The sequence below is a fragment of the Pimephales promelas genome, chromosome 19 (genome assembly GCF_988280905.1).
Source record: "Pimephales promelas chromosome 19, fPimPro1.hap1.1, whole genome shotgun sequence".
In the NCBI taxonomy this organism is placed as follows: domain Eukaryota; kingdom Metazoa; phylum Chordata; class Actinopteri; order Cypriniformes; family Leuciscidae; genus Pimephales; species Pimephales promelas.
Genome location: NC_142787.1, coordinates 20865535 through 20884766, shown reverse-complemented (window position 1 = coordinate 20884766; position 19232 = coordinate 20865535). Strand labels below are relative to the sequence as shown.

Below are 19232 nucleotides of genomic sequence, written 5' to 3'. Positions count from 1 at the left end.
CAGCGAGCGGTTCCCAAGGTACTGTCCTGGGTATCAAATCCAATCCTTGCCTGAAGGTATACTAAGGGTGGAGGTATAAAAGCCTCCGAGTGAGGTAGCAAGATAACTCAGTAATCATTCCTCCAATAAAACCCAAAGCATTTCTAAACTCGGGTCAGGGGCAAAAGGATTGACATACCAATCTTGGCAAATAATGAAAACACTCTTCCCGTAGTCCGAGAGAGGAAGAAGCAGGAAAGAGCGATAGAAAAGAATAGTGGACATAAAAGGTGCTTGTTGCAGGAATCCCCTGCCGTCAGCAATAACAGCCATGTTCGTCCCAGCAGGGGACAATGTAAAGAACACTGGTATTAGGTGACAGGCTGATTATCTAATCAATAAGGGTGGACTGTGGTAGAGCCGGTAACCCCCCTGCTGCACTGTTCTATCACACACATGAGTGAACAAGCAGAGAACTGTCCCATGGGAGTGTTCGTTACCCTGCGGATGTAGACAGCACTAACAACATCCACCCCCAGGCCTAGCAGAGGGCACTAACAACCCAACATCTCTCTCCATCACCCCCCATGCTCTATACTGCCACCCAATGGCTGGGAGAAAAGCAGCCCTCTGTATAAATACATATTTTAACAGCAGCACTAAACAATAGTTTATTACAACTCGGTTTAACATTCAGTTGGCATTTATCAAAGATGTCTAATATACATTAGAATATAAAAAATAACAAGTTTAATAATTAATATGGCTGGTCTCTTTACTAATAAAGCCTTGTGGATTTCGACTACTGTAACACTGTCACAATTCCAACATGTAGTTATTCTGTGTTTGGGCTCATTTAAAGTGGATTAGGTTTGAGAAAGAGGAAGTTCCTGGAGAACCTTTGTCAACCCCTGGGTCAGAACGGTGGACCCGGTGAGCCCCCGAAGTCTCATAAACATAAAGGAAGGAATAGGTATGAATAAAGGATGAGGAAGGGTATACATGTATTTTTAACACCCTTCCATGTGAAGGCTGGCAGGAGAATGCATTTTGGGTTTCTGAGGAGGAAGGGGAAAAGGTGGAGGGGTGGGTTGGTGGGCAATGTGTTTTTATTTGTTTTGGTTTCTTTTCTTGTCTTTTGTGTTATTGTGCAGAATACAGATGTAAGGAGTGTGCGATGAACTAGAAATTTTAATGATAAAATACTAAATACAAACAGAAAATAATATAGAATAAACATAATTTATTATATATATATATATATATATATATATATATATATATATATATATGAGGGCTGTCAAACGATTAATCGCGATTAATCGCATCCAAAATAAAAGTTTGTGTTTACATAATATATGAGGGTGCACTGTGTATAATTATTTTGTATATAAATACACAGACACACATGCATGTATATTTAAGAAAAAAATATTATTTATATATAAAATATGTATACTTATATATAATATAAATTATATATAAATCTATATACAGTATATACATGAAAATATTTCTTAAATATACATGTGTGTGTATTTACATATATAAAATAATTATACACAGTGCACCCACATATATTATGAAAACACAAACTTTTATTTTGGATGTGATTAATCGTTTGCAGCCCTAAATATATATATATATATATATATATATATATATATATATATATATATATATATATATATTAAAAATGATATTACATGTATATACATCTATATACAATATTTATATCTGTAAAACAAATTCACACACACACACACACACACACACACATATATATATATATATATACAGTATGTGTGTGTGTGTGTATGTATATATATATATATATATATAAATATAATCAAAGGCAATGAATAAAGAAATGCAGTAGATGATAGATAAATAGATAGATAATGAAGATAATGAAGATGTGATAAATATGTTGAGTCAAGGTTTGTTTAACACTTACCCTACTCAGAGACTTTAACAGAGATGTCAGTGACAGTCTGCGGGAAATCTCACAGGGAAAAGTCACACAGACATTGAACCTGCTCTTCAAGTCTATTTCCATTCATTTTCTTCTTTTACAAATAAATAAATAAATAAATAAATAAATAAATAAAAGCATGCATTTTATTAGCCTGGCTAACACCAGACTCAATTCTCGTTGAGACTTGGGTCTGAGAACTATATATTCATATTCTCGTATTTGAGGCGTGGTTTACGAATGTCCGGCGCCGTTTATTGGTTGCTAATGTATATAAAATGCACATGTACTTAGCTCATAGTCAATCGTTTCAATTAGATAAACACAAGTACAGTTTAACATATATGTTTAAGTTGTTATTTGCATTAGAAATTGTTTGTGCTTGTACTTCACAAGTTTAAAAAAAATAAAAATTTAATTTAATGACTAAAGTGTCAACAACTTTAATCGGGTACGTGCACAGCTGAAAGTTATGCTACTAAAGCGGTAGCTGTATATTGATATTGAAAAGCAACACAACTTAGTGGCACTGTGACAACAACAGTAGGTAGTTTACAGGCATAATGACAATATGATATTAATACCACTTACCATTTAGAAGTTAAATGGACTTCGTCGAACGACGACGCCTAGCAGGTTGGTAGGCTACTATACAACTCCGTGGCTAATATGTCTTGCCACTTTTTCCCTCATCCAGGCCTCGGGACTGCCGAACAGAAGTTGCTATCGACAATTCTTTATCGCATTTTCTTTCTCGGGACACAGCTGAGCGGCAGATATTCGAAGGTTGACCGCTTACCATTAGGGCAATTAATGGAGAGACAACAATAACGACTGGGGTCTCGCAAAGTTTAACGCCAAAAGCGGCTCTTTTTTCAAAATAAACTTGCATTTTAAACTACTTAGAACAATATATAAGGCTGCATCAAAAGGTAGCTTCGCGTCTGCTGCCATGTTGAAGATATAAACAAACTACTTCGGTGGGTCGCATAGATGTCGTCATCGTCTTGCTGCTCCCTCCCCGTTCTGTGATTGGTCCCTAAATGAGGCGAAAATCTGGCCATGGTATCCAGACTGCATTTCAGCGTGAATAAAATCGCGCTGCGGTAAGGCAGCATGGGGAAACACAGACTAGTATTTTATAGCAAAGTAGCCTACTTTCAGGTGCATAACAACGTACAATCTGAAGTGTGATCAAAATCATCTCTGGGTTGTATGGAGAGAAGTGGTGCACAAGAAGGACATGGCGAGAGATATTTACTTGTTTCAAATAGATCCTAATGGGCTTTATGCACAGCTGCACTACTTCCTGAACTTCAGCCAGCTCCTTGTTTCCTGTCTGCCATTATTGGGCAAAATTGATTAATTCAGGTGTGTCTGATTATTGTTGCCATGACTACTGAGGTCAAGCACACCTGAATTAATCAATGTGTCCAATAATGGCAGAGAGGAAACAAGGAGCTGGCTGAAATTCAGGAAGTAGTGAAGCTGTGCATAAAGCCAATTGGGCTTGGGAGTAGATGCAATGGACACTACATTCAGTGACCAACCCTTGACTCTTTCACTCACCACTGGGACCCTCAGGGCTGGCCTGGCAGCTGCCTAACTGAGCGATGACTTCAGGCCAGGGCAGGGACCAGGGGCTAACAAGGAAATGATGAAGTGCCTGACCAACTGGGAGACAAAAAAGATGGAAAGCAAAGCACTGACAATGACTCCTTTTTCAACAAGTCAACCACGGTTAGAAAAAAACATTCTGCCTGACAATAGGAGGAGTTTACTATTAACAAACGTGCATTTGATCATCAGAGAACCTGATATTATAAATATTTACATACATCAGAGAGATGTGGGAATTTTGCAGACGATTGTCTGCCAGATCAGAATGCAGATTTTCATGGCTGAGACAGTGAGAAACAGGCAACGGCAGCTTCTGTCGGAGCGAGAGGCTTCCCACATTTGAAGTCAGTTGAGAGTGGCAAATGAAATAAAGATGGAAAAGCGAGATGGCACGTAAGGCTCGGAGACGGGTGGGGGGAAAAAGGCTTCAAATGGTTATCAATAAAATTGCCTGTGCCAGGCGCTGCAGTTTAACCTCTTTAGTGCGTTCGGCTTCTCCTAACAGGGCGTGACGTGTGCTGTGGGTGCAGTCTGCTTCATGCCTGTCTTCACAAAGATCCCTGTCGGTTTGATGGGTTCACACAGCTTCTCCTCACAGGTGCAAGTTCCTTTGGAGTCCCACAGACTTCGGCACAAGACATGACATAAAACAAGAGCCTCTCACACCCCGGCAGAAGAAAAACAGACACATGAAAGGGGACTGAGACTGACTCTGACTTATTGTTGATTTGATTTGTATAGAGAGAGCAGCACATTGGCCAATGCACCCGATGCGTTTCACGTTCCTCATTCATTTTATGCATACTTAGGCCTACTGTAAATATATATGATTTATTTATCATGATGATATATACAATTTAAGTTGAAATGACTTAATCATCCAAGTTGATTGTACTTTTTGATTTTCAAGTTTACAGATAAATAATGATGAATTATATATGTGTGTGTGTGTGTGTGTGTGTATACACATGCACAATATACTGTGTATAATATACTTACTGTAACCCCTGATTTTTTTTTAAATAAAAGATAATATCTATTTTTGAATTATAGTCATGGAAAATAAAAATGATGATCCATCCTATGTTTATATTAAAGCATTACACTGATGAACAAAAATCTTAATGCTATACACTCTAAAAAATGCTGGGTTGATTTAACCCAATTTTGGGTAAAATATCGACAAACCTAGCCATTGGGTTAAAACTGTAATTTAAAAATGTAACCCAATGGCTGGGGTTGTCCATATTTTACCATATTTTTTCTGTATCGGTCATGAAAAGGCAATGTCTGTCAGTCAAAGGTCAATTATTTTTCGATCAGGATAGGGCAATTGACCAGCTACACATTTAGATATAAATCAATTCTGCAATATGTAAAATTACTGAATAATAACTTTTATATTTCCTTCTAATAACAAGGAAAGAATAAACACAGAAACAGTGGGAGATGGGAGAGAAGCATTGTGTTTGCCAGGACTGTGGCATTAGTATCATGGCTGGAGAGTGTGACACAGACTCAACTCTCTTTGATCCAGCACAGAGGCAGATCTCCACTGACCTGAGTGTGCCAAGACTGAGTGTTCAACCTCCCACAACACTGAGGGTGTGCTGAGCATCCTTTATAATTCACACAAACACACCTGTTCACACACATACACACAATACAATCATATTAGGATGCACGCATGTACACATAGCACAAAAACTCTGTCAATTACATGACTATCATTCAATCTTTAATTTAAATCTCGTGAAAGCTTCATAAAATATATACAAGAAGTAATAGTTAATTGGCTGACACCTTGTCTACACTATGTGTACAAAAGTAGATCAGCTCTCGAAGCTGTCTACATTGGATGCGGACGTTGCGGTGCATTGCGACAGCTGACGGACGCCCCGTTTCTATTTTTGACGATACACTATTCCTCACACTTATATTGTCTATATGAAGTAAAATTATTATACTTACAAATATCCATATTTTAATCTGAATTGATGGGTATGAATTTATTCTCTGTCTTCTTGTACACACTCCTGGAAAAAAGAAAATGAGCCCAAAATGGCTAAACACCAAGTAATTAATTGTCTTATTGGTCTGAAAATTATGAAAATTTAAACAAATGTAGGCTACCACTTCAAAAGCAATCGTCTTAGAAAAACATGAAAGACAGATTGATGTTTTGGGCAGAATATGGGAAGTTGTGTGTGGAGTGATGAATCACAATGAAAAAGGAGTTGCATGGTGAAGCTGCAGAGCTGTGTCTTCGAAAATCTGGTGAGAAATATAATAATAAATGCATCTTTACCACAGTGAAGCAAGAGTGGCATGCGATGAGCCTTTTTAGCTGCTGGTGTGGTGAGCCACTGCACTGTGAAAAGTCATTTAATACTTTGGAGTAAAGGAGAGTATTACAGAATGGCTTGCTTCCCACTAATTTACATTTACATTTAATAATTTAGCAGGTGCTTTTATCCAAAGATAGAAACAGAAGCAATAAATTCAACATAGGGCAACAAAATGCATGTGCTGTGACTAGTTCAAGTGCTGACATGCACATACAGCATTTTTATTTTGAATTTATAAATATATATTAAGTGTTAATGGGTCAAGTGTAGACGAAAAAGATACACCTTCAGAAGTTTCTTGAAAATGTCTAAAGATTTAGCAGCTCGGATTGAGATAGACAGGTCATTTCACCAGCTTGAAACCGTCCAGGTAAACGCCAGTGAATGGGATTTTATACCTCTTTGAGATGGCACCATGAGGCGTCGTTCGCTTGCAGAGGTCTGCAAAAGTAGAGTCTGGAGTAGGTCGGAAGTATGGAGAGCCAGTGGTTGTTCTGTAGCCATTAGGCAAGCATCAATTGAATTTCTTGCGAGAGGCAATTGGCAACCAGTGCAATTTTATGAGGAGAGGTGTAACATGTGCTCTTTGGCTGGTTAAAGACCACTCTTGCTGCAGCATTCTGGATCAGTTGCACAGGTTTGACAGAAGATCTGCCAAGAATAGTCCAGTCTGGATAGAACAAGAGCTTGGACAAGGAGTTGTGTAGCATTTTCTGATCCTCATAATGTTCCCTGGAGAAAAAAAAAAAATACTAAGTATACTTGCAGCCAGACTAATTATCAGTATAGTAGTGTATCAGTATCAGTAAGTGTGTTAATGATTAGTTAACTTGAAGTGTGCTATTTTGAAACAACTAATTTTGTACTTATTATATTTTAGTTGTAATTAAATTGTAGTAACGCATAAGTTTAAGTGTATTTAGTACAAAATTGGACCAACTTCAAGTATACTTTAAGCCTGTGTAGGGACTAATTACATGCTTGATTAGTGATATCAAAGTGTACTTTATTTGTTTTACAGTTACATTTCAAATGTATTACGAGTGTCTTCGAAACATACAGGCAATACCATAAGTGTTTTTATATATTTTTTTTTTTATAAAAAAAAAGTGAGTTTTCGCCTTTTATTAGGATAGGACAGATAGACAGGAAGTGAGGGGAGGAGAGAAAGACACTTGCCCAATACAAAAATACTACAAATTGTATACTTTGTCTTCAATAACAAATGTAAATTATTAGACAAATAAAGCTTAGCTATACTTTTGCACAAAATACTACAATAATGTATTTTGACAATATACTTTCAACGCAATGTTACAACGTTCATTTCCAGCACACTGTTAAAATATATATTTTTAATAAAGTGCAAATACATACACTTTAAAAAAATAAACTGCATTTTCATTTCAAATATATTTTTCTAAAATATATTTTTTTGGAAATATACTAAAGTGCAATTATTAGTGAGTAAAAAGTTGCAATATAGTATCGAAAAAGGGAATATATTTCAAATACAATAAACTATACCTTTTTTCACTGGGGTTGTATAAGGCGAATCTGCAGGGAGGGGGTAGTTTTGGCAATGTGGTCTGTGAAGTTTAACTGATCACAAGGCTCCTGGCTGTCCTGGATGGAGTTATGGTTGAATGGAGAAGTTGTGTGTTGGGTTGGCTGAGACCACTAGCAGTTCTGTCATCGCAGGGTTGAGTTGCAAATGAAAAGATGATATCAAAAGAGGAATGTTAAGTTCACTTTAAATTAATTGTTGGTATGTTTTAGCTTAGGTGTCTTTGTTTCTGCAGTAGTTTCAATTTTCAGAGAAGTCCAAATTAAACATGATTTAATGACTCGTAAATGTAAGTAGCCTACAAATTGATGGTCTAAGACACGAAACGAGCGGTTTGTGCGAGAAAACAAACAGTATTTATATAGTTTTTACCTCTTCTCTTGTAACTAGTCACGTCAAAGTGATCTGAGGGCGCAGGCGTATCGGTCGGCCCAAGCGCCGGAAGTGATCTCTTGCGTTGTTGCGAAAAAATGAAACATTGTCTGTTGATATATTGAAATTGTCTTCCATTGCGATTTCCTGTATATCTAAATATGTTTAGATCTTCACAGTGCAAGGTAACACTTCCCGAAATCTCTGTGTAAACAATGAGTGACGTACACGCACAAGAAATCACTTCCGATGCTTGCGGAAACCGAAGAACTCGCGCCCTCCAATCACTTTGGACGTGGCTGTGGTTACAAGAGGTAAAAACGATATAAATACCGCTCATGTATTAGGCTATCAATGTCTACATTACTTTAATCTTTTTACCTTTTTCTCATTAATATTTGTGGGAAAAATAAATTATACAACCATCTTGGTCAAGGCACGCTTAATTATTCCTATTCAACCAAAATTCAAACTTAACATGCAAATAAAATAATAATGCAAAGCACTGAGGTCCAGTGTGGAATAGGGAAAGAATGGAGCGGCAAAAAGTGAAACAAGATAGTGAAAACAACAGAAAAAAGTGAGGAGTGGGAGGGGGAGAGTAGGGGTAAGATAGAAGATTTGAAGAGACAAGGTTGAGCAGTATGAAATAGGAAAAACCCCCACATATATTCCATCACTCATGTGGAGTAGCAAACAAACACTTGAACAATACACAGTAAAAGCGCTGCTGTGGGTCCTCAGTAATTACTGCCATCTTAAAGGAGCCACTGAGGACACCCATGAGGCCTCTGAGTGAGAGAATAGACCCGACCTTCAGACAAAAAAGGCAGAAAGGAGAGCAGGGTGCTCTCCGATATCCCTACCTAACGCTGCCAGCTCCATCTCTATCTCTATGACTCTAAGGTTACCCCCACACACACTCATTGTTGGCAGTTATCAGAGTGCCATTTTAGGCATTGTCTGGGTAATGTAGGCCAGGACAGTCTTAAATAATGCTCTAATTTTTCAAATCAGAAGTACAAATGATGTATATAAATGGCTATCCATTTCAAAAGCTATCTCATGACCAATTCGTACAAATGTGGCTAATTCAAACGACCTCACTCGTTCGAATTCGTATGATTTGTCTAAACCACAGTGATGGGTAGATATAGGGGCGGGGTCAGGGGTAGGGCATTCGTAGAAATTCATACATATTGGGCAAATCGTACGAATCCATACGAGTGAAGATGTATAAATTTGTACAAATTAGCCTCCTCGTAAAATACGTATGAATTGCTGTGAGATCAGGTTGGCCATTCCTACCAGCCCAAACATCTCAAATAAAGACATAAGATATAAACCAAAGGAATGTTATAAATATTTCAGCATTGGCTATGACTTGAACCAAAAAAAAGTCATTACTGATCATTTTCCAGTCCAGCCAACCGCTACATATAGGATCAAGAACCGGATCAGTCTGATTCATGAACAAATGATTCAGCTTTGTGAACTAGAACTAAAAGATTTGACTCGGAAGAAAGATTCATTCACAAATCGGATCATTTGCCTTTCAAGGTTGTGTAAAATTCAAAGTTGAAATTGGCCACACCCCGCAGGAAGTTGAATTGGAATTTTAGGAAGATTGACCATGATTGATACTCCTAGGACAGCCCATTCTCACTCCCAATGTATCACCTAACTGACGCCTTGGGAAGCATTTGACCATGCTTCAATATCTGACGCTTTAGGCGCCCTTTAGCGTCAGTTAGATGACGCCCTAGGATCGCGTGTACCCTACCCCCACCCCACCCCATACCTAAACCTAACCGCGTCCTCTAACTGACGCTTTCCTTTAGCGTCAGTTAAGCCTGTTTTATGCTTCTGCGTCGAATCGACGGCGTACCCCCGCAGACCCCTATCCGTCGACGCGAACCCCTCTCCGACCCCTCCGCCGTAGCTCGACGTGCACCTCCAAAAATGTGTAACTACGCGTCGAGGCGACGCAGACAGCAAGGGCTTTGATTGGTCAGATTATACATCAATTCAGGAGTGTAGCTTTTCCGATTTCCCCCTCCCGCTATTAGCGCTATTTTTAACATTTGCACCCTCGTTCTGATAATTATAATAGTCTTATAAAGAAAGTAAATAAAGAATTAAACAAAAAATGAACTGTTTTTTTATTTCATTGTTAATATATGTCTATAGTATGTATTATATATGTATATAATATATATATATATATTTATTCTTTTCTTTCTTTTTTTGCTCGCAATAAACTTCAATCAATCAATAAATCGACGTTTGTTTTGAAACACAGTTTGTTGTTTATTTTCAATACAATGTTCACGGTTACATCATTGATAATACAGTACTAAACAAGTCTGCCACGGGACACATTATCCTGCATAGCACAGTTCCATGTGGAGACTGAAAAAAATCCTTCAAGTCATTCCGAACAGGTATCGTTATGGCAGCTCGGGTGGAACCTTTATTTTACTGTCTATGGGTGGAACGGGCCCTGGACATCCGTGTTGATTCTGTGGGGATAAAGTTTGTGTCGTCTCGTTATTCAACGTCGATTAGCTCTAGCTGGCAGCTGCAAAAACAACATTCTCTCTCTTTCGCTCGCGGCGCACGGAACCAAACAGATTCGCGAACCCCCCTAGCGTTCTGGCGGCGAACTGCACCGCGATGCACCACAACCTCACGGAGAAGCATAAAACGGCCACGACGCCGTAGTGGTGACGACGTAGCTACGCCGTGGAGTTGACGCAGAAGCATAATGAGGCCTTTAGATGACGCCGTAGGATCGCGTCATGTAAGTGACGCTAAAGGGCGCCTAAAACGTCAAATATTGAAGCATGGTCAAAGGTGACGCCTTGGGGTGAGAATGTGTTGCCTAGGAATGGAGCAGAATAGCATTTTTGGCTGAATAATGCATTCATAATGTATTCAGTTACCAATTAATATATAAATAATACCATATTTAGACACTTTATATATTTGGTGTATATGATCAACATTCATGCTGTCACTCCTCAAAGGATTTAAATGGAAGGGACAAAGCATTAGCCATTCGCAATACATAGGGATTTGAGGGACATACACAAAACCTTTTTCCTCACACTCCTCTGTCTATTTTCAGGGCTCATAAACGCACCAGTGAATTCGGACTCATTAACTATAAGCCACAAAGTTTACCAGAGAGGAAGGATTCATACAAGAGATTCGGAGAGAGAAAAAAAATCAATGAAAGAGAAACTTATTGTATCATATGAGATCCATTCCCTGGGTATTCGGGACAATAATGACTTAATATAATGGTGACGCTGTGGCATTTGCTCTTATTTTCCCACTGTTTTCTTTGCTTATGATTGAGCAGGCCTGTTTCCGCACGTTGTGACAGGCGCTTAAAACCAAGAAAGCTGACGTCTGTTTGATCAAAATTTATGTGAAATTTCTCAAGGCCACTGGGGGAATCTGTGTTTATGAACTGTAATAAAAAGAGTCATTTTGACAATTCGACCTCTGTGCGGAGGATGTGGAGGGGGGCGGAGGAATTGGTTTCTGTTTGCCAGTGAATAGAGAGGAGACATATTCTTGTCTTTTACAAGCACTAAAATACAGTACATGAGGGTGGGAGGGTTCTTGAGCAAGGCTTATTGAGCAGTTGAAGTCATTTAAATAATTTTAATCTTACTGTTTTTCCCAATCGCTTTGGCTCGATTTTTCCCCCTCAAAACTATAAATTCAGATTTCAGAACTATTGGTTCGTACGAGAGATTTATGTACAGTATTTTTTGTCTGGAAAAAATCCTCCAATGACGCAAAATGACGGAGGATTTTTTGGCCAGAGGCTAAAGACTACAGTCAGTAGTAAGGGGGTGATCCATCTGCTGGAAACTGAAGCTTCACTTGGGAGCCGCCATTGTAGCTGACTATCACCTGCTGTTAGCATTCCATTGACTCCCATTCATTTTGGCATCACTTTGACAGCGAATAACTTTACATCTGAGGCGTCCAAAGACTCCATTTGTCCATTATTTATTTCTTAAGAAACATGACAATGGATTAAAGGCTCCATTACTTTGTATCTTACGCTATGGCCCCGTGAAAGCCATTTTTGTAAAAATAGGCTAACGATTACGTCATAACCACGGGACTCTCTGTTCTGTGGAGAAAGCTGAGTAGTAGGGGTTACCATTCTCTTTTTCCCGGACATGTCTGGATGTTGATGTACGGGAAATCAGCTTTTGCTTTCTACAGTCGCCATTCATTGTTTACATGCACACCTTTTGTTTTAAACTAACTGAATTCATTCCGATTGGTGAATCTGAATGTAGTGTTTACATGAACGCTAAACAAGTGATTGGTTGATGTGTGTTTTAACATTGCTAAGAAAATTCCCGCTCCTCCGTGAGAGATACGAGACCGGTAAAGTTACGTCTCACAGGTGTCGCTCATTAATCACGCCACCACCCTCGCACCATTCTCTCGCGGCCTTCACTTGTCCTGCTCGCCACAGTAAACATAACGAATGGCGACTGTAGAACGCAAAAGCCGAATCCCGGACATTTTAGGCGATCTCGAAACACATTTTCGGGCAGACTCATCACTAGTAGCCTAGACTTATTGTTAAACTACTGCGCTCTGTTACCGGTAGGCGTGGCCTCCTAGGGCAGTGAAGCAAGTGCATTCTGGGAGTTGTTGTCTTTCATCCACATAAGCCAAAAATACCTTTTCTGGCTTTTCTCAGTCCAGAAAACTCCAAATTCTAAAAATAATTTCACATTTATTTTACATAAATGAGCCATTTTAAATGCACATTCATCTTTCCAGAGGTGAAAGTTTGGAAGCATATGGAGTCTGCCCAGCACAATCACAACCATTTTTGAACACGGAGGAACGGCAGCAGCTACAGCATTACCGTTTAATACATTTGTATTCAGTACATTTATTTTTGTAGAAATGTGTAACATGTAAACTGGAAAAACTCACAGTTGCTTGCTGTGGAAAAGCAAAAGGAAGATATGTAAGAATGTGTGGTGGTGTTAGGGGAAAACATAATAGAGTGTGAAAAAATGAACAAGCAACAGTGAATTGCACTGTCTGATGTTCATTTTTCTTTTATTATGCTAGCTAGCTACAGTATTGACTTTTACAAGTAAACTTTTGCCTTCTGTTGTAATCTGTATCTAAAAAGCTCAGTGTGATACACAAGAGCATTCAGCTAGACAAAATTGACATTCTTTTATAGTATAGAAAGCAGTCAGTGTCAACAGAAAAGTAGAAAAAAACAAGAAATTGGCCAATTTCTTGACACAATAAAATATAGTTTAGAGAATGTTAAGACAAATGTGCCATTTTACAAAAAAAATGTGCTGATTGGGAGTCACAGTAGTCATGACTATACACTGACAAGGAATAAAATTAAATTTGTAATGAGAAAAACGACAGTTAAAAGTGTCCGATAATTGCAAGAAAATTACGGTAGTAAAAACAAACATTTGAATCAAAATGTTATCCTCCAGCCCAAAACAGGGCTAAGGAATTGACATGTCTAAGATAAATACATTTAAAAAATATATATAATTCAAAATAGACTTGATAATTAACTGTTTTTAGACTTGAAAAAGTTTTTCTTTCAAAACCTAAAAATGTTGTACAATGGGCTCTATGCACGGCGGTATTTCCGGTGAAGGATTAAGGATGCTCGATAACTTCCGCCGATCGTAGAGTCCAATGCAATACCGAGAATTTATATTGAATTTTACACTCCATGGTTATAATAAAGAAACGTTAGTCACAAAAACAGATAAAACAGACACCCCTCGTTGTGTTTATGCTTCTTTTTAAAATTATATGAAATAAACATAACTATATATAAAATTACATCTAAACGTATGTACGTTTCGTTTCAAAGTCGGGAGGACAGTAAATTTTGAAGACTCTGCCATAATCCCGTTTTCCTCGGTTCTCCTCCGCTTTAATCTCCACAACCGGAAATGGACGAGCATCCTTGCGTCAAATGCGGAATTTATGCGTGCATATAGCCCATACATGAAGGAAAAGTGATCAGTAAATGACAGATGACAGTTACTAGATGACAAAGACATTGAATTTTGCTAAAGGAAACTCTCAGAGCATCTTCAGACTCTCTGTGATTTGTGCTAGAAAAACACACATTGCTACATAATCTGCCTCAGGTCATGGAAACTGATGCAGAAATGAGAGAGTGATCCAGCAAGCTTTGCTGTGACAACAGTATTCATGTTCACTACTCAACTCAAACCTGAGGTGTCACAAAATCAATGCAGTCTTCTGTAGATCGCTGTTTGCTGCTGAACAGGAGTATTGCAGCATTGCATGTGAGCTGAAGTCCTGAAAAAAAAAACAATACATCATTACATCTGTTAGGCAGAGTATATGGGAAGGATCGTGAATTTAGATAATTATGATAACTATATAATAATCACTGTCATGCACACAAATGTGAACAAATTCAAGCACATGTTCATAATAATCATATCTATTATACGCTGCTCACTGGTTATCGACAGCTGTGCACTTGTGAACACATATACCAGGCGGAAAAAGAAACACACACACAGACACTCAGAGGTGTGCACAGGCACACAAATACACAAAGGGAAAGAGGAAGAGAGCTAGATTATTGAAGTAGTATCATGCAGGAATATTAAAGAAGGCTCTTAAGATTTTAATAAGAATAAAATGAAACAGTAACCACCAAGGGGCCAGCAGGGTTAATCCCTTCAATATTACAGGGAAAAAAAAAACAGTGAGGATGGAGAGGGGAGAAGGGAGGGGGTGAAGAGGCAAGGTGGAGGATACAGGCAAAGCAAGAAAATGCAGTTGCCTGAAAATGCAATAAAAAAGTAATGGTTGCCTTGGAATAAACACAGCGCCAGAACCACAGCATAGGTAAACACACACACACACAAATACGCACACACATTTTAAACATGGATGACTTGATCTGACATGCATGCATGGATGGATGGATGATAGAATGATAGACTATACAGACAGATAGATTGATAAATAGATAGAATGATAGACTAAAAGGTAGAGTCATATAGATAGATGGATGGATGGATGATGATATTCGAATGTATTAGAACAGTGTGATACCTACACAGTGAACCCAGATGCCTGCTCCTCCAGCTCTTCCTAAAGTCAAGTGCACAAACACACACACACACACACGCACGCACCGGCAGCAGATGGTATGAGACAGTTGGCAGTGGTAAGTGAGCATGAGTATCTGTTTACTAATAACCCTTTAATTACTTCAGCTGGTGGATGGGATAAAAACGCCAGACTCAAGCAGGAGAACGTCTTCAGGTGATGATAGGGCCTACAACACAGCCTCCAAAGACATGTTATGGAAAGAATTCCCAGTATGAAAGTAAAACAAGTAGATACTAAGACGGTATATCTGAAAGTGTGTGAGAGCACGCAGCCACCGCAAACTTCACATTCCGTAATATAACATGTGGGAAATATACCCCATACAACGGTAAATGTCAGGAGAAATCCATTCATCTCCCGGGATAACTTTAACCCTCTCCATTTTGTTAGTCTGAACCCACCTTTTGGGCAAATATGTTACAAAGATGTGCTCTCTCTCTCTCTCTCTCTCTCGGTCTGCGTGGACTCTTCCCGTCTCTGTTTCAGCTGGAGAACGGAGTGCGTCGCGTTCACCGGCTGCCCTTTAGCATACATTTTAATGATGAGACCTTTTCTTTTAAATAACTCCTCTACAGGAGAAAAATAAATTGCTGTTCAAGAGGAAATATTACACTGGGCATTGTGGGATTGAGAGGGATTGAGCGGAACGGGCCATGTGACCCATACATCACAGCCAACCTGTATAAATTAAGCTATAAATAGCTTTATACGGAGAAACTTTACCTTGGGTCCACTTCCGAATGAGCGTGTGTGTGTGTGTGCAAGGCCTTGCGCACAGACGGAAGAGTGTTTGTGTGTGTGTAGGAGGGGTAGAAGGGAGAGAGTGTGTTTGTATGTGTGTATGACACAGAAAATCCCCCTCGGAGTGCTGGGCAAACAGAAAGCAGGCCGTATAAAGGCTGAAAAGACCTCGCTTGGTTATTGTATATTCCTCGCCTGGATCCCTGTAAAGACCCCCATAGCCCTGCACTGTCACCAGGGCCACTGTGTCATCACGGACAGCCGGCTTTAGACGGAGCCCTGGCGAAGGCTCCAAAAGGAAATTAAAAGGGGATTATGGCTGCCTTACTCGCTGAAGGGATTCGCTAGGCCTGGGTTTTATTTAGTTCTCGGTGCTGTGCGCTGCCTGAAGTGTGAGGAGGGACCAGGGTAGGTCTGTTCAAAGCCTTCACACTCCGCTCTGCTTATCTACGAAAACTGATGTAATATTTCAGAATGGTATAGTGTTCGGCCCATGGGAAATGCTTGCATTCCATCTCCACCTGCAAGATTATCGAATCCATCGCACACAAGAGAAAATAAATTGCTGTTTTAAAAAAAAAACAACAACATATATGTGAATTAGAGCTTCTCGAATTTTGATTTCATTGACGAATAAAGACGTAAACACAATGTCAGTTTAAAGCACTACAGCTGAAGAATTAAACGGATGCACGTTTTTTTTTAATTATCCTTTTGATAAGATGCACAGCCTATTTTGAATGGGCTATAACTTTGGATAAAATCAAGTGCAAAATGAATAAGTATGATATAAAGATTTCTATTTCTATAGACCCCCACAGTCTGACCATCTGATGCAAATTGGACACAAAATGGTTAGAGGCGGTCAAAATAGGCAGTTCCAATCTAACTGGCTGACCTTACGGACTTCCGGGAGAAGGACACAGGGTTTTTAGTTTTTTTTTTAATCCGTCTGCCAGGAAGCAAAGTCAGGTTTACAAAGTATACTGATAAATGTGCTATTGGGGATGAAGTAGCACTGGATTTACTGAAATTTGTACATGTAATGGCATTTAATTTAACCAGACAATTGACAGCACCCATTGTCTTCCATAGTATTTTTTTTCCCTACTATGGAAGTCAATGGGTGCAGTCTGGTTACCAACATTCTTTAAAATATCTTCTTTTGCATTCAAACTCATACAGGTTTGTAACACAATGAGGGTGAGTAAGTAATGACAAGTGAACTCCCTTTAACTATATCAGCAAGCTGAATTTCAAAAGTATGTCTTGTCTGTTAAATTTTTAATTGTTTTGGATGGAAAGAAATTCTTATCTCAAATACAATTGGCTAGTCTCAGCAAAGAATTAGTTCTCTCTACTGTCACTGACAAACGCTTTGTGGGTCTTTGCGCCTATTTGTGTGTGCGTGTGTGGCAGCATTATCAATTATCCAGTGCGCAGTCTCACTCTAGCTCGGTGTTAAATTAAGTTGTCAGTGCTGTCTTCACAATTTCCCCTTCACAGAGGTAGACGCTGATGGGGCCTGACGGCCGCTTGGTGGTTCTCCTCGCCGGCTGCCGGCCCGCATCGTGCCTGCAATTCATCAGTGCACATCCAGAGCGCAGTCCACGAGCCAATCTCTTGCCAGCCAGCCGGCAGCATGGCCAACCCAGCCCAGCGTACTGCTGCCTGGGACGGATGGGAAGAGAATGAGCTAGATCACCTTCCAAAAAAACACAGAGCAAAGAGGGATTGGAGTTTGGCTTACTCCAGCAGTGCGTCTAGTCTTTGTGTGCATGATTGTCAAAGATGTAACCAACTGTTCAAGATTTGGGGGACCAAATCTAAAAGTTGTGATTATTGAGGTAGGTAGGCAACATGTCACATCCCAAATGCGATATTTGTGTAACATCTTTTCTATCAAGATGCATTTATCTGGTTGGCACTGACTATCCCAAAATCTTATGCGGTTCAGTTGTTGGTGAAAAAAAGGAAAAGGGTGCTTGAAGGGATATTCATGAATAACTCATGACTTAATTTCTACTGGGAAATAAGCATTTAAGTCACTAAATATCTTTAAACCTTATTTTAATTTGTTTTAAGACCATAAGACATTGGCATCTTGAAAGCCTGATTCCTTAGAAAGTACCGTAATACAAAAACACTTCATGCAAATCATTATTAGAGTTGGCATGCAATGACAATTCCTATCTATTTTCAAATAGCACCTTGTTGAACATTGTGAGCGATTCATTGTTTCATTTTCAAAAAACATTTTTACCTATTTTACTTATTTATAATCAAAATGCCATAACTCGATCTTCCTTTTCAGATCTGTCTCCAGCCCATTGAACAAGCAATGGGCATGTACGTCACTATACGGTGACGTACTGTACGTCACTATACTTTTGTTTTATAGCAACTTTACCTGACAAGGCAGCAAGGCAGATGACTAAGGTTTCAGACAAGCCAAATAGAATAACTATATTTTTATAAAAGAAACAACCCACTTAATGCAATTACAGTGATTTTACTTAGGTGGGAACCACTCAAGTTTTATTAATTGACAATTAACTTGAATATTGCAGGTGATGTATCCACCCTCATTGGTGCTTGTGCATTTTCTGAAAAAGTCTGTGTTTTCCTGGTTATGACAGGAAGGTGAAAACTGAATAGTGTAAAAAAAATGAGATTTTAGATGTGTATGCATGAGAGAAAGCAAGCCAGACAGAAAGCGGGAAAAAGAAAAAGAGAGAAGGGGGTATGAGAGCGCAGTTTGTGGACAGCAAAGCCCATGAGACACATAACTTGGCAGCTTACCTGCTTAAAGGGCACTGGCAGGAAAGCTGGACAGGCATATATGTCACCCTCCCTCTCTTTCTGTTGCTCCAGAAGGCTGAAGGACACAGGAAGAGTCTGGGCACAGTGCAGCCAAGCAAGCAGCCAGACGGCCGGCCCGCAGTAATAATGGAGAACTGTATAACAGCGGGGCACTAAGCTCTCTGTGCTTAAGTATTTATTTGTGATGAATAGTAATGACGGCACACTTACAAAGCACTTGTTTAATATGGAATGGCCTAAGGGGCGGGTATCATTCGAGCAAATGAATCTCACTGCGCCTCCCTCAGCCCTTCATAACATGTGCTGGCCCTTTTCACTGTCCCTGCCCCAAAGTTAAATAAAACATTACATGCCATTTTCAGTTATTAACCTACTTAATTGAGAAAAAAAAAAGTCATTTATTTCTATTTGGGCTCTGCTGCTACACAGCTGTCACGGACGGGTGGTAACCTAAATAATCAATTGATGTGCTTTTTGGTCTCTGGGAGTTGATTGGATGCCACTATAAAGGAAAAGAGCCTCTATAGCTGTACTTCAAAAAAAGCCCCAAAAGCTTCATCACGCCACGGCTGTTAAATATGAGTGTCGTCAACCCCTACTGAGATTTATT

At 39.2% G+C, this 19232-nt stretch overlaps 1 protein-coding gene across 1 annotated transcript in view; it reads right to left on the bottom strand.

Moving 5' to 3' along the window:
* Window positions 1–6139: 6139 nt before the first annotated feature.
* Window positions 6140–19232, bottom strand: part of LOC148970798 (uncharacterized) — a 30194-nt gene continuing 17101 nt past the window's right edge. The window contains exons 3-5 of the mRNA XM_089123475.1: window positions 15003–17504; window positions 14133–14227; window positions 6140–6654 (exon numbers count right to left, since the gene is read on the bottom strand). Of these exons, the coding sequence (XP_088979601.1) occupies window positions 17266–17504 (239 nt within the window). The 3' untranslated portion in view covers window positions 6140–6654; window positions 14133–14227; window positions 15003–17265. The remainder of the gene's footprint in view (window positions 6655–14132; window positions 14228–15002; window positions 17505–19232) is intronic.